Source organism: Aedes aegypti, chromosome 1 (genome assembly GCF_002204515.2).
Source record: "Aedes aegypti strain LVP_AGWG chromosome 1, AaegL5.0 Primary Assembly, whole genome shotgun sequence".
NCBI classification, from domain to species: Eukaryota; Metazoa; Arthropoda; class Insecta; order Diptera; family Culicidae; genus Aedes; species Aedes aegypti.
In genome coordinates this window covers 91476756-91490523 of record NC_035107.1, presented here as the reverse complement: position 1 = coordinate 91490523, position 13768 = coordinate 91476756, and the positions used below count along the sequence as shown (strand labels likewise).

The window sequence follows — 13768 nt, the reverse complement described above, 5'->3', positions numbered from 1 at the left end:
GGAAGCTTCTTCCCCAAAAGCAAGGAAGTTTTTTCCGCAGGATACTGGGAAGCTTCTTCCCCAAAAAACTGGGAAGCTTCTTCCCCAAAAGCTGGGAAACTTCATCTCCAGAAGCTAAGAAGCTTCTTCTCCAGGAAGCTGGAAAGCTTCTTCCCCAGACAACTGGGAGGCTTCTTCCTCAAAATCTGAGTAGCTTCTTCTCCAAAAGCAGCAAATTTCTTCGCCAGGAAGCTAAAAAGTTCTTCCCCAAGAAGCTTTAAAGCTTCTCCCTCAGAAACTGGGAAGCTTCATCATAGAAGCTGGGTAGTTTCTTCCCCAGAAGCTGGGAAACTTCTTCCCCAGAAGCTGAGAAGCTTCTTCCCCAGAAGCTGGGAAACTTCTTCCCCAAAGCTCTGGGAAGCTTTTTCCCAAGGAAGCTATAAAGCTTCTTTCTCAGGAAGCTGGGACACTGCTTTCCTGGGAAGCTAGGTAGTTTCTTTCCAAGCCCGAGAAGTTGGAAATTCTTTTCAAGATGCTGAAAAGCTTCTTCTTCCCTTGAAGCTGAACATATTTTGAATGGAGAAAGGAGAAATAACGAACGATATTTTCGGCAACCGACCTGGCAACGAAATAAGGGTTATGATTGGAAAATCGGTACCTGGAATGTCAGGACGTTAAATGAACCCGGATGAGTGAGCCTTTTGGCTCGTGAATTGCAGAAGGTTGGAGTGAGCGTGGCTGCTATTCAGGAAGTAAGATTGTCTCGACAAGACCTACGGAGAGTGCCCAAAACATGACGTAAAAGTTGTTATCGGGGATGCCAACGCTCAGGTCGGAAAAGAGGATTTTTTCGGTCCAATAATTGGTACGGAGAGCCTTCACTCCGCCACTAATGACAACGGCCTAAGACTGATAACTTTCGCTGCAGCTAGAGGGATGGCCATCAGCAGCACCTACTTTGCACGCAAAGACATCCGAAAGCACACCTGGAGGCACCCAAATGGCGAGCTCTGCAACCAAATAGACCACGTTTTGGTGGACGGCCGGCATTTCTCGGATGTCATAATAGAAATATTAGAATTAGAACGCTAGAGGCGCTGTTTCCTCCATACAATGGCTGTGATGCAGATGAATCAACCCAACCCGGTGCTAGGCAGCCATGTTTTCGTGGTCAGCATCAAACTCAAGAGCAACAACGTACCGTTTTGATTCATATTACGGACAGCTTCATATTCCGGACACTCTCGTTTGTATGGGAAACATTTCACATGAAATGTTTCAATTTTCGCCGTCCAAAAGTTCTCATTTTCGAGGCTTGTTTTATTAGGTTTTTTCCATAAATATCATTGCAAATTTATAATGCCCTACTACCTTAGACGTCTCTTAAGTGGTTAAACGATTTCAATTGATGATTTGGCTGTACCATTAATGATTATCATGAGCTGTCCGTAATTCGAATCAATGCGTCCGGAATATGAGGCAAAAGTGAGGGAGCGTCCGGAATAAGAATCATGAAAAGGCCACACGTTTTGATTTATTTAAAATTATTCAAGTTGCGGACGCGTATTCTTTACCCACCATCCGAAAGTTAAGGGCTTCCGATGCTCGATAACGCTAAAAAATCATACAGAATGATTTATTTTGTATGGTCCAAGCTGGGTTATACTTCACTGAGGCCTTAAGTGTCCGTAATATGAATCAAAACGGTACATTAGCCTAATCATATTGGGGAATTTTTCAAGGGATTGCTAAGAGTATCTTTTTCTGTTGCTTCTTATAAAACGATAGCGAAACTCACCCATACGAATGTACATGTACTAAGTAGCTGGTGCAAATGTGGGGAAATGAACCACGGCACACAAATTCAACGCATTACTTGCGTTTCATTCTGAAGAAACTGATTCACACTTCCTTTTTTTGTCTGTTAACTATGGTTTGATTTTCCGAAGAAACATTTGCTTTTCTGCAGCTCATCACCATCATCAGGTTTAGCAGATTTCGTTGCGCTTCATGCATTTTGTACTGTTTTCTCTCGTTGGAAAAGGTAAACATTCGGAACATATAGGTGTGTGAGTGGAATTTGACTCTGGAGTATAAATTATGCTCCCGATAAGGAGGCACAGCTCAAGCTGTCAAATTACATAGTGAAAAAATAGGACGTCATCCCTCTGGAATTTTTCCTCCAATACTAAAATGTGTTTCTAGCTAATCACATCAACCCAAATTGACTTGCTGTACTGCAATCCAATAGTTTGCAACCGTTTGTTTGTTCGAATAGCTGTTGTTATGCGGGAAAAGAAGTTTTTCGGAGAAAAAGATTTCGCCATCATCGATTGTTATTCCTCAAACGGTTATTTGTTTACAAACATTGAGCTGTCAGTGGGAACCACTTCCCAGTAGGAACCAGAGATGTTTGCTCGTTATTTTTCAATGGGGTTGTATAGGTGGTGTCAGGAGGCTGAATCAACCACAGTAGCCTTGAATTCCATTGGCGCGAGCAACCGGTACTCAAACTGTCAAATCATTTGTTTTATTTTTATCGCACATTTTGATGTTGAAGGAAAAATGAAATGAGTAAAAAGCCTGAAACAAGTGTGGAAGAAAAACCTTCATAATGAGAGTTGCTATTCCATAAGCTCTATTGGCCGGGATCTAACTTATACAGAAGTTTTGATGTGACCCACAAGTGCAAGCAATGCGTTTTTAAGGGATCTATTGTATAAGTCGAGTCGATCAAAATGACTCGACTGGAGTCACTGTCGACCGAAAAATTCGCTCGACTCAGCTCTGTCACTCGAGTTTTTCGACAGTTGTCACTCTATGTGACTGGAATACTATGGGAGTCGACGGGTGACATCTGAAATATGCATGCTTGCTTTGATCGACAATGAATATAAACGAGTCACATGAATCTGCTCGATTTACAAAATAGGCCCCTAACTTAACAGGTCTCTATGGTGCATCTTTACGTATGGAAGAACAGAAATTGCACGCATCTCGATAGAACAACATGATGGTATCCTTCATAGTAAGAAAACCGTTCTGAATGCGTTGAGAAAAAAATCGTATCTTGCCTAGAGCTTAGCTGATTCGTAGACGCAAGCTTCCGCAGTCAGCTCCAGGACAAACCAATTGTATAACTTCAATTCGGTACCGATGCTGCGCCTTTCATTTTCCCTTTCGTCATATTACTGGTACTTTTGATCCAACACTCATGATGCTGCAAATTAAAGCGTCCGGGGAGGACTCAATCAATGCCTACCCAGTGATAACAGGCACCAACCCATCAATATATTTTCATAGCCGTTCATTTAAAATAAATCACACACCTAGACGACAATGCATGAAGAATCAAAACTCTCTAGGACACACAAACCACACGAAAAACCCATTGTTTCACCTAACACGCTAGGATGAAGGCTAGAGATACGACAGAATCAATATTTTGGTTTCGAAAGCAGGTTGCTATGGATAAGTTGAAGGAAATTTGACACTTTGAGTACCACCTCGGAAATTCGCATACTAGATGTTGGTCACAAGATTAGCAGCGATAATAGCGGTCTAATTATTATGCCTATTGATGTCATCGATGGAGGACCTTTAGAGGCCCAAACATCGACTCTGATCACTTTCTCGTTGTTAGTAAAATTCGTGCACGGCTGTCTACTGGGCGAACACAAGATCACAGCGACCGTTGCGTTTCAATATCCAGCGCTTATCAACAGAAGATGTAGCAGATGAGTACCGCCGGAAGCTTGATGAGCGGATAAGGGGATACAACGTCGGCGACAATCTCAACAATCTGGGGGAGTCTATCCACGGTGCGATGAGCACAACAGCGCGAGATAGGTACTGCTCAGAGACGACCCAGAAACGGATGGTTTGATGAGGAGTGCCAGATTGTGACGGATGAGAAGAATGTTGCCAGAAGCCGGATGCTAGTGTCTGGTACCCGGCAGAATAGAGAGCGGTACAAGGAAGCTAGAGCAGCCGAGAAACGAATTCATCGCAGAAATAAAAGGCAGTATAAAGAAGACATCATTACTGAGGCGCAAAACAGCATATACCGGGTACCCCCGTTGGTTTGACCACATTTAATCTGAACACTTTTTAATTTGTACCCCGCTAATTTGCACATCGTTCAGATTATGGTTCAAACGTCATTTAGCTTCTGGAACTGAGTAAAGTAAACTGAGTAAAAACAGTGAAAGAGGTGACCAGAAACACGATTCTAGGGTGACTAGATGTTCAAATTAAAAATGAACCCCGATGGTTTGCATGAGGTATCGTTCAAATTAACGGGGGTGTACGGTAATCGGAACTGATCGTCGAGCCGTAGAAGAGGCATTCGTGCCATGATCGCTGGTAGACAGCGTGGTTCCAATCGTGACGTTGGTAGTGAAGTGGTGCTGGGTGGTGAAAACTATAAGGGTACATCCCTATGGGGTTGTACGAACTGTTGACGTAGGACCACGATGGTTAATTTAACTGAATTTGATGTCGTTCTTGTTGCTCGTTTTGACATCATACTGTTTTCAGTGCTCGAAACTTTCGTAAATATTTATGCATATAACGATTTGCAGCCAAGTGTACGTTTAATCATGTCCTATACTTTACCTTTATTCGATGAATTCGTCATATTTATCTATGAAAATGTGAAATTTCACTTCAGGTTGTATGATCATTTTGAAATTATATTAGTAACCTCCTATGAAATATATGGTAGCATTGGAAAGAACAGTAGTGATTGAGGCTTGTTCAGTATGCTGGAGCAAAATCTAAGTAATTCTAATTAAATAATATTTAACAGCGATGTGTCTATAGGATGTTATTCGAGGATTATAATGAAAGCATCAGTCATCGCTTTATTGATCTTAAGGTTTGAGAGCAATATTGGCAATGTGATAAATAAAGTCGGAAATATTACTCTGTTAACTCTCTTACACACATTTGGTGGCCCTGAAAAGAGCCAAAGGCTTTGTTAGTTCGGATGCTGTCATAGATGAACCGCACTACAGGATGTTATCAGTTGATTGCCATGGTTAAACGAAGAATCCCCAACGCAAGTGTAGGAATTTGTATAAGTTCTCTGCTTATAAGACGAACCAGTTGAATGTTTCGTGGTGTAGATGGCACACATCGGCAACAGCTATTAGATCACATGGCTGAAGTCGAAATCTTAAAACGTAGCCTAAGTTTGAAATCTTGAGTGATACCACAAGCCGGACGCTCGATTTGTCTAATAAAAGTAGTAATGATGCCTAACGGGCTCGATTCTTGACTGCACCACAGATGAGTTTATCACGAGCCGAAATCTCATAAACCAGATGCTGATCAACAGCTCAGCAGGCTTCTGGCTACGAGGTGCTCCTCGCTAAGCAGGTTCGGAGGAGCTCTTACCAGCTCGAAAGCGAAAATGGAATGAAACCGAATCCGGCGAAGGAAGCATGCTTTAAATCCTTAGATTAGCAGATGATGCTCCTCCCATTCGTGCTCTTCTCTTCTAGTCGACCAATCTGGAAAATGGGTATGTGCCACTAATGTGTTGGGCTTAGAATTACTTGAAAATTGCGAAAAATGATAATGCGTGAGAAATTGGTCGAACATGAATGAAAGGGTTGACAATTACTAAATATTGAATAGTTCGCTATTGATAATCAATAGTTTTCTTTAATATGAGGGTAAATTTCTGATCCATGGTGCCAACATTATGAAAATTGTTCAATGGGTATTACTTTTCAAAAGCATTCTAAACATGTCGCAATTTTGTTACTTGTGATCATTTTCGTAATCGAAGTGTTCTCATAAAATATGGCAAATGAAAGACACTGTCGGAAATCCCACTCTAGTTTACAATCGTTGTGAAATGTTGAGCACTCACCCCGACGGCACTGCAGCAGCGTCCACGAATAGTCTCAAATTAACGTGCCATCAATTATTCATGACAAATTAAATTTTGTACGAAACTGCGATATTGATTGAGGAATATAAGATGTAATAAGGTCGGAAATATTATTCCTTCAACTCTTGTCCACAAATTTGATGGCCCTGACAAGGGCCGATGGCTTTCTTAGCCTCGATACGGTTACAGATAAATAGCACTACGGGATGTTATCAGTTGATTGCCATGGTCAAACGGGGAATTTGCTTATACGACGAACCAGCTGAATGGTTCGTAACGTGGATGGCGCACAACAGCAAAGGGTATTGGATCCCCGGGCACAAGTCGAAATCCGGAAACGATGCTCACTCTTGAAATCTTGAGCGATTTCACTAGTCCGACGCTCGATTAGCAGCAGCTCCTCGGAACAGCAACTCTGGGGGCTTCTGGTAATTGGCTTCTAACGGGCTTGCTTCTTGACCACCGATGCTGAATTTATTTATCACGAGTCGAAATCTGGGAGCGCGAATAAATTTGCGGTGGCGATGAGGACGGCTTGGTCGCTTCTCCGAGCGGAGAAGCGCCCAAGCCATCGTCATCGCCGCCGCAAATCAATCTTGCGTCTTTCTCTTCCGACGACACAAATTGGACTGTGACGCGGGTGCAAAAGCAAAGCGAGAATGACTCGCCCGATCGTGTTCACAGTCAGAAGCAGGGACCCGTTTGCTTTTATAGTGGGAAGCGATACCGTCGAAAAATGCTCGAACGTTATTGGTTGGATAAGAAAGGGGTCAACATTTATTAAATTTTCAATAGTTTAACAACAAAATTCACTTATCGGATATATTACTAACGATGCGTAGATACATTCCTGATCGAATGATACTAAAATCGTAATAATTGGTTCATAAACAACTGAGTTATTAACGTTGAAAATCTCCCCTAATTTCGTTACATGTCTCATTTTCCGTACTTTTAAAGTGCACCCCAATATAGAAAACAAAGACGTAGTCCTACGTCAAAAAATTGAAGTAGTGGAAGAATTTGTGTATCTCGGTACTTTAGTGACGTGCGATAATGATGTTACCCGCGAGGTGAAAAGGCGTCTCGCAGCTGCGAATAGAGCTTTTTGCGAGCTCCGTAACCAGCTTAAGTCCCGTAGCCTGCAGACGAAAACAAAATTCGCGCTATATAGGACACTTCTCCTTCCGGTTGCTCTATACGGCCATGAATCCTGGACGTTAAAAGAGGTCGACCGGAAAGCGTTTGGAGTTTTTGAGCGTAAAGTGCTGCGCATGAATCATGAGTTGTACCAAGTACCGTGCACCCCCGCTAATTTGAACGGTACCTCATGCAAACCATCGGGATTCATTTTTAATTTGAACATCTAGTCACCCTAGAAATGTGTTTCTGGTTACCTTTTTCACTGTTTTGTTTTAATTCTGCGCTCCATTCCACAGCGTTCCATTTCACTTTACTCTGTTCCATGAGCTAAATGACGTTGAACCATTTTTAATCTGAACGATGTGCAAATTAGCGGGGTACAGATTAAAAAGTGTTCAGATTAAATGTGGTCAAACCAACGGGGGTACCCGGTATATAAGGGATGATTCAAATATGACGTCCAACGTTTTTCGGGATTTCTAGACCCCCTTCCCCCCTCTTTCACGCTTTTTCCAATACCTAATACATCACTGTCACACTTTCATAGACCCCCCCCTCCCCCAAATGATGGACGTCATTTTTGGATGATCCCTAAGTGGATATTATCAAGCTCATAAAACACGGCAGGCTGCGTTGGGCTGGTCACGTGGCACGAATGCCGGAAGCACGACAACTTAAAATCATATTCAGTAGAGAACCCGGACGAGGCCGTCGGCTTCGTGGTAGGCCGCGCATACGTTGGCTTTTTGCAGTTGAAGAGGACTTAAGGGCACTTAACGTTCAGGGCGACTGGAAGCGATTGGCTCAGGACCGAGCCCAGTGGAGAAGAATTATCCATTCGGCGTAGATTCTACGTAGCGGATTGTAGCCCATCAAGTAAGTAAGTTTTGAACAGCTGATCGCTTATTTTATGAATGAAAGTGGTAGGAGGCGGTGTCGTAACGTGTGAAAGTAACAGCAAATTGAAATTTACGTTGGCGATGACGATATCGATGGCACTTCTCCGAACGGAGAGCTCCTCGCGGTTCTTAAGGCTAAGTAGCCCGTCATTCGTTTTGGCAACAATGATGACTTTTCAGCTTGCATTTCAAAGTGATAGAACTCACTCTTGATAGCTTATATTGATTTGAAAAAGTATCACTGTGCGCGCTTACATGCATAAAGTATACTGATACTTTTTCAGCTGTGTCAGTGCAAAACCAACTGATTTTCTTTGATTCGAAATTGTGAGATGAATTAGCAACAATCATCAACAACACGTACAAATTTCAATGATGGCCTACTTCGCCTTAAATGCGCATTACATTCTACAATATAGCTAAAGGAAGGTTGCAATTATGTCAATTGACTAAAACTCAAATGCAAATCACATGGAGTAGTTAACGTCATGCCTTCGTGTCTTGTGGTACACAAGCCCATCTGATGTTTTATTTCAGAACGAAGCTGTAGAGTGCATAGGTGGTGGGATCGGCCTTTACTTCTTACAGCACGCTTACAGCTCCTCATATAAGATAAAATACTGGCAGCGGAATGACTGCAGCATGTCCGGAGGGTACGGACAATTTGATGTTCTCTAGTTCAGAAAATTCCCAAAACTGTACTATATATCCATACTACAACGAATGCCCAAATATAACTAACATCTCTTTAGAATATCCTTTCTTGTCTCTTTTCAAGCTCGATATCAAATTTTTGCATAGAATTTATTGAATTGTTTCAATCTTAATGTTCTCCCAATTCTTCGCACTCTATTTCCTTCCACCGATTCCCCGTTTATAATCGTTGGTATTCCGTATCGCAGTTCTCGTGTTGTCTTGGAATTTGTGTGGGTCAATTCCTAAATCTTCCCATTGCAATCTCACACATACATGATTTGACTTACTGGTAAAATTCCCCGTCGTTAGAATTTTAATTTTATGTCACTGATCGCTAGTTTTCGATAAAACTTAAGGGTGGTCCTTTCTGTTTGTGGACCCCTCGTACGCCAGCTAGCTGAACAATTTGCGAAAAAGCCCATTTTTTGATAAATCTTGTGTATTTCTTCACGTGATATGTCTCATATTTTGCTTGGAACACATAGCAAACTTAGTGGCATCGTATAGAGAAAAGATATAGGTTTCATTTAAACTTGAAAAAAAATTGGCGGCCATTTCAAATTTGGCCGCCATCTTGAATTTTGTTAGAAAAATCGTTTTTTCACCATTAGCGCACCGCTAGTTTTGAATTCTGAGATCACCATCAGAAAGCTGAGGAAAAATTGCGTAAGATAAGCTACAGAAACTAGGTGAGCAAAGGTATTTACCCTATGATATGAACGATTTTCTAAATCATGTTCTACTATTATGACGTATATGGCGAGTGCAATCGATGCAAACATCATTTTTTTTACAACAAAGAAACAAGTTTTCAATCGTTGGTATATTATTTGAGACAGATGAAGACTAGGAGTATTATTTTGAGTGATAAAATCTGGCGGCCATCTTGGATTATGACGCCATCTTGGTTTTAAGTAGTAGAATAAGTTTGAACCTTGTTAGCACTCACCATGTTGACTTTAATTCTACCGTTACACTTATTCTTCTTCTTGCTCTTCTTTTTCCTGACGTTACATCCCTACTGGAACAGAACCAGCTCCTCAGCTTAACTAGCTTTAAAAACAAATTATCAAATAGGATTTTTTAACGCTTATTTGCTGCCTGTATGATTCTACTGCACATCTTCGAGTTTAAAAATAGCATTATTTCTTTCATTTATTTGGTCTAAAACATAGAAATGAACAATCCGTTGAACATCTGAGATAAGATAAGAAAGATAGAATCTGATTGTTTTTTTAACGGAGGCCTCAAAATTCAACATGATGAGCACTGAGATGGTAAAAAATCATTCAACTGCTAAAAACCAAGATGGCGTCGAAATCCAAGATGGCCACCAGATTTTCCAACTTCGAAATTATACACCTGCATTTCGTCAGTACCTCCACATTAGAACAAAACCTGCTTCTCATCTTTCAATTTCGCTACTTTTCACATGTATGTTGGGCGGTAGTAAAAACGATACTTTATGGCTCAGAAAATTAACCTTTTTTTTGCTCAAAAACTTATAATTTAATGCACTTTGGGCAAAGTTTGCGTTAAAACTACAGATATTATCACCAGAATTACTAATGCCCCGACGCGCAATCTATAAACTTCATTTAATGAACAACTATGCATATGGTAAAAATATGTTTGTTTAATACAATGAATGTCTTTGGACGGTTTTCATTTAATGAATTTATTTATTCATTATTACTGAATTCAAAGATTTGTCGAAGAATTATTCTGTTGTCCGAAATCGCATTATAAAAGAAAATTCCTGTTTAATAACCTGGATTTAAAACTAATACCGGGTACCCCCGTTGGTTTGACCACATTTAATCTGAACACTTTTTAATTTGTACCCCGCTAATTTGCACATCGTTCAGATTAAAAATGGTTCAAACGTCATTTAGCTCCTGGAACAGAGTAAAGTGAAATGGAACGCGGTGAAACGGAACGCAGAATCAAAACAAAACAGCCAAAAGGTAACCAGAAGTACGATTTTCTGTTGTTCGTAGGGTGACTAGAAGTTCAAACTAAAAATGAACCCCGATGGTTTGCATGAGGTACCGTTCAAACTAGCGGGGGTGCACGGTAATGCTTAGTTTCAGGCTCGGTTCCAGTAGGGACGTAACGTCAGGAAAATTAAGAATAATAAGAAGAAGAGTATACGTAATCTTGTTTTTATTGGTAGCGTCTAAATTCGGCATGATGAGTGCTATCAAGGTGAAAAATTCATTCTTCTACTTAAAATCAAGATGGCGTCAAAATCCAAGATAGCCGCCACATTTTATCACTCAAAATAATATTTTTTTTCTTTACTCGACTTGAATAAAACACCAACGATTGAAAACTTGTTTCTTTGTGGTAAAAAAATGATGTTTGTATTGATTGCAATCGCCATATACGTCAAAATCGTATAACATGATTTAAAAAATCGTTCATTTGATAGGGTAAATACCATTGCTCTCCTAGTTTCTGTAGCCTATCTTATGCAATTTTTCCTCAGCTTTCTGATGGTGATCTCAGAATTCAAAACTAGCGGTGCGCTAATAGTGAAAAACGATTTTTCTAACAAAATTCAAGATGGCGGCCAAATTTAAAATGGCCGCCAAAATTTTTTCAAGTTCAAATGAAACCTATATCTTTTCTCTATACGATGCCACTAAGTTTGCTATGTGTTCCAAGCAAAATATGAGACATATCACGTGAAGAAATACACAAGATTTATCAAAAAATGGGCTTTTTCGCAAACTGTTCAGCTAGCTGGCGTACGAGGGGTCCACCAATTTGAGAAAACAGAAAGGACCACCCTTAAGTTTTATCGAAAACTAGCGATCAGTGACATAAAATTGGAATTGTAACGATGGGTGCCGATGGCGGCCTGGTTTCAGCGAGAATTGCTCATCGCGAAATATGTACTTCCGTCCGCAAGAAGACCGTAAGATCATGAGGGATGGTACATACATCGTTTGTCACTCTTTTTGTATGAGAACTCTGAAAATGTTGTAAGGCTTGCCACGCTTGGTTTGTCCGCAAATTGGAGCGTGACCTAATTTGTGCAGAATCTAAGAAGCACTTCCTGACGTAGAAGTAATGCAAAATTATAGGCAATCTCGAATTTGCCCAACGAGAAGTAAATTATGTATAATTAACGTACCTATATGTAAATGAGCCTCTACATCAAGGTACTGCACAAATATGAAAGAAGCAGATAAAAAGTTAGTTAAAAAGGTATTTTGATTTTCTAAACTAGCCGTTCTGTGTTAAAATTCACATTAAGGCTCAAGATTCCATCATTCAATAATCAGCAATCATCAAATATTAAAAACCAGTCTTTTTATTCAAAAAGAAATCCAAATGAAAATCTATCATCGCATTACAGATACCAAATGAAATGCAATGATATATTTTCTTGAAAATCGCTTCAATTTTGAGCAAAAAAAACTGGTTTTGAAAATTTGTGCAACGATGGTTATTTTCCTTTTAAAGCCTGATTTGCTGCGAATCAGGCTTAAGCTAAGTATGCTGTTCCGCTAAAGAAAAGTAAAAATTTCTGCGGAAGAAATGGTCAAGAAATTTTCTACAGTGAGCTCCATTTGAAATGACATTTCTTTTGAACTGCGTACTGCGATCAAAGAAAAATGCTTTTATGACCATTTCTTGCAAGAAATTTTCCACGCATCGAGATAGGCGATTACTTTTCTGTTGAAGGGCATACTTCGCTTTAATAAAGACTGGTTTGCTACTGACAGGAAAAGGAATCGCCTATCTCGATGCGTGGAAAATTTCTTCCAAGAAATGGTTAAGAAAATCTCATTTTTCTGATCGTAGTACGCAGTTGAGAAGAAACGTCACTTCAAATGGGGCTCTCTCTAGGAAATTTCTTGACCCATTTAGTGCCCAAGAAATGGTCAAGAAATTTCCTACAGTGAGCTCCATTTGAATTTACATTTCTTTTCAACTGCGTACTGCGATCAAAGAAAAATACTTTTCTTGAGCATTTCTTGCAAGAAATTTCCCACGCATCTAGATAGGCGATTACTTTTCTGTTGAAGTGCATACCACAGACAAACAGACGTAACACTTAGAACAAATCACGATCAAAATCATAGTCGAGAGAACATGTACGCCCAATGCTAAAATCGGTGTGTTTGGCCGATGGGCCAACAGGTGGCGCTAGTGTGTAAACGTCAAACGCGAACAAAAACGATGCGAGCGCTGCGGGTGGTGGATTAACCACCTACAATATGTTTGAATTGACCGTTAAAAAGGTGGTCGATGGAGAATGATGAGAGTGTGACGTCTGTTTGTCTGTGTGCATACTTCAACAAAAAAAATCATAAGGATTCCAAACTACCTACACAAAATGTGATCTAAGCAGCCTTTGACAAAGCAATCAGTGTCATTTTTCAATCCCCGCCGATTCATTCAAGATGTTTCCGAAAATTGTCGAAATATTAAGGAATTTCAACGGATACGGTAAATTCCAAGAATTGTATTTCATTTCAATTGAAACCTTCAAATACCCCTATATATAGAATCGTTCAACAAAATTTGCAAAACCTTGAAAAACGAATTCCCAAATGAGTCGTCCAAATTACCAAATCTTGAGGAATCCGTGTCGGCGCTTCTGGACATAGGATGTAACCTGGGACTCATAAGTTGTTCTTCGAATAAATTCAAATTGGTCGTTGATATGAACAAGCCCGAAAATGCAAACTTCCAGTCGAGGCTCCAACTTTTAATGCAAGAACTCGCCTCGCAAACCGGTCGCGATTCAATGGCTTCTAATACAGTAGAGGCACCAGAACCAACGGTCGTTCCGAGAAGTCGTTCTGCTCGTACGCGTAACCAACCGGCAGACTGCGGTCCCGGTTGGAACCGGCGTCCACTGGCACAGCGTCAGGCCATTGCCATTCGGCGGCGGCAGGCCGCACAGGAAAAGGCACGGCAAATGTTACGCGCCTCTAGGCAACGTAAGGGACGCCCGCGATCCAGGTCCCGTTCGCGATCCCGATCTCGGTCTCGATCCGGAAGACGTAAGCGATCGCGCTCGACCCGGTCACGAGGCAGATGCCCATGTTGAGGAACTAGCGATGGCGATGAACTAAATTTATAAGTATGTAATAGTAGGGAGAAATAAACGCTTATTTTGATATTCAAA

General features: G+C 40.8%; 1 protein-coding gene across 1 annotated transcript; it reads left to right on the top strand.

Annotated features, from left to right (window-relative positions):
- The first annotated feature begins 12965 nt into the window (after nt 1-12965).
- Nucleotides 12966-13768, top strand: LOC5577020 (arginine/serine-rich protein PNISR). The gene is made up of 2 exons (XM_001656258.2): nt 12966-13083; nt 13143-13768. Exons 1-2 carry the CDS (start codon nt 13038-13040, stop codon nt 13688-13690), a joined length of 594 nt encoding a protein of 197 aa, XP_001656308.2. The 5' UTR covers nt 12966-13037; the 3' UTR covers nt 13691-13768.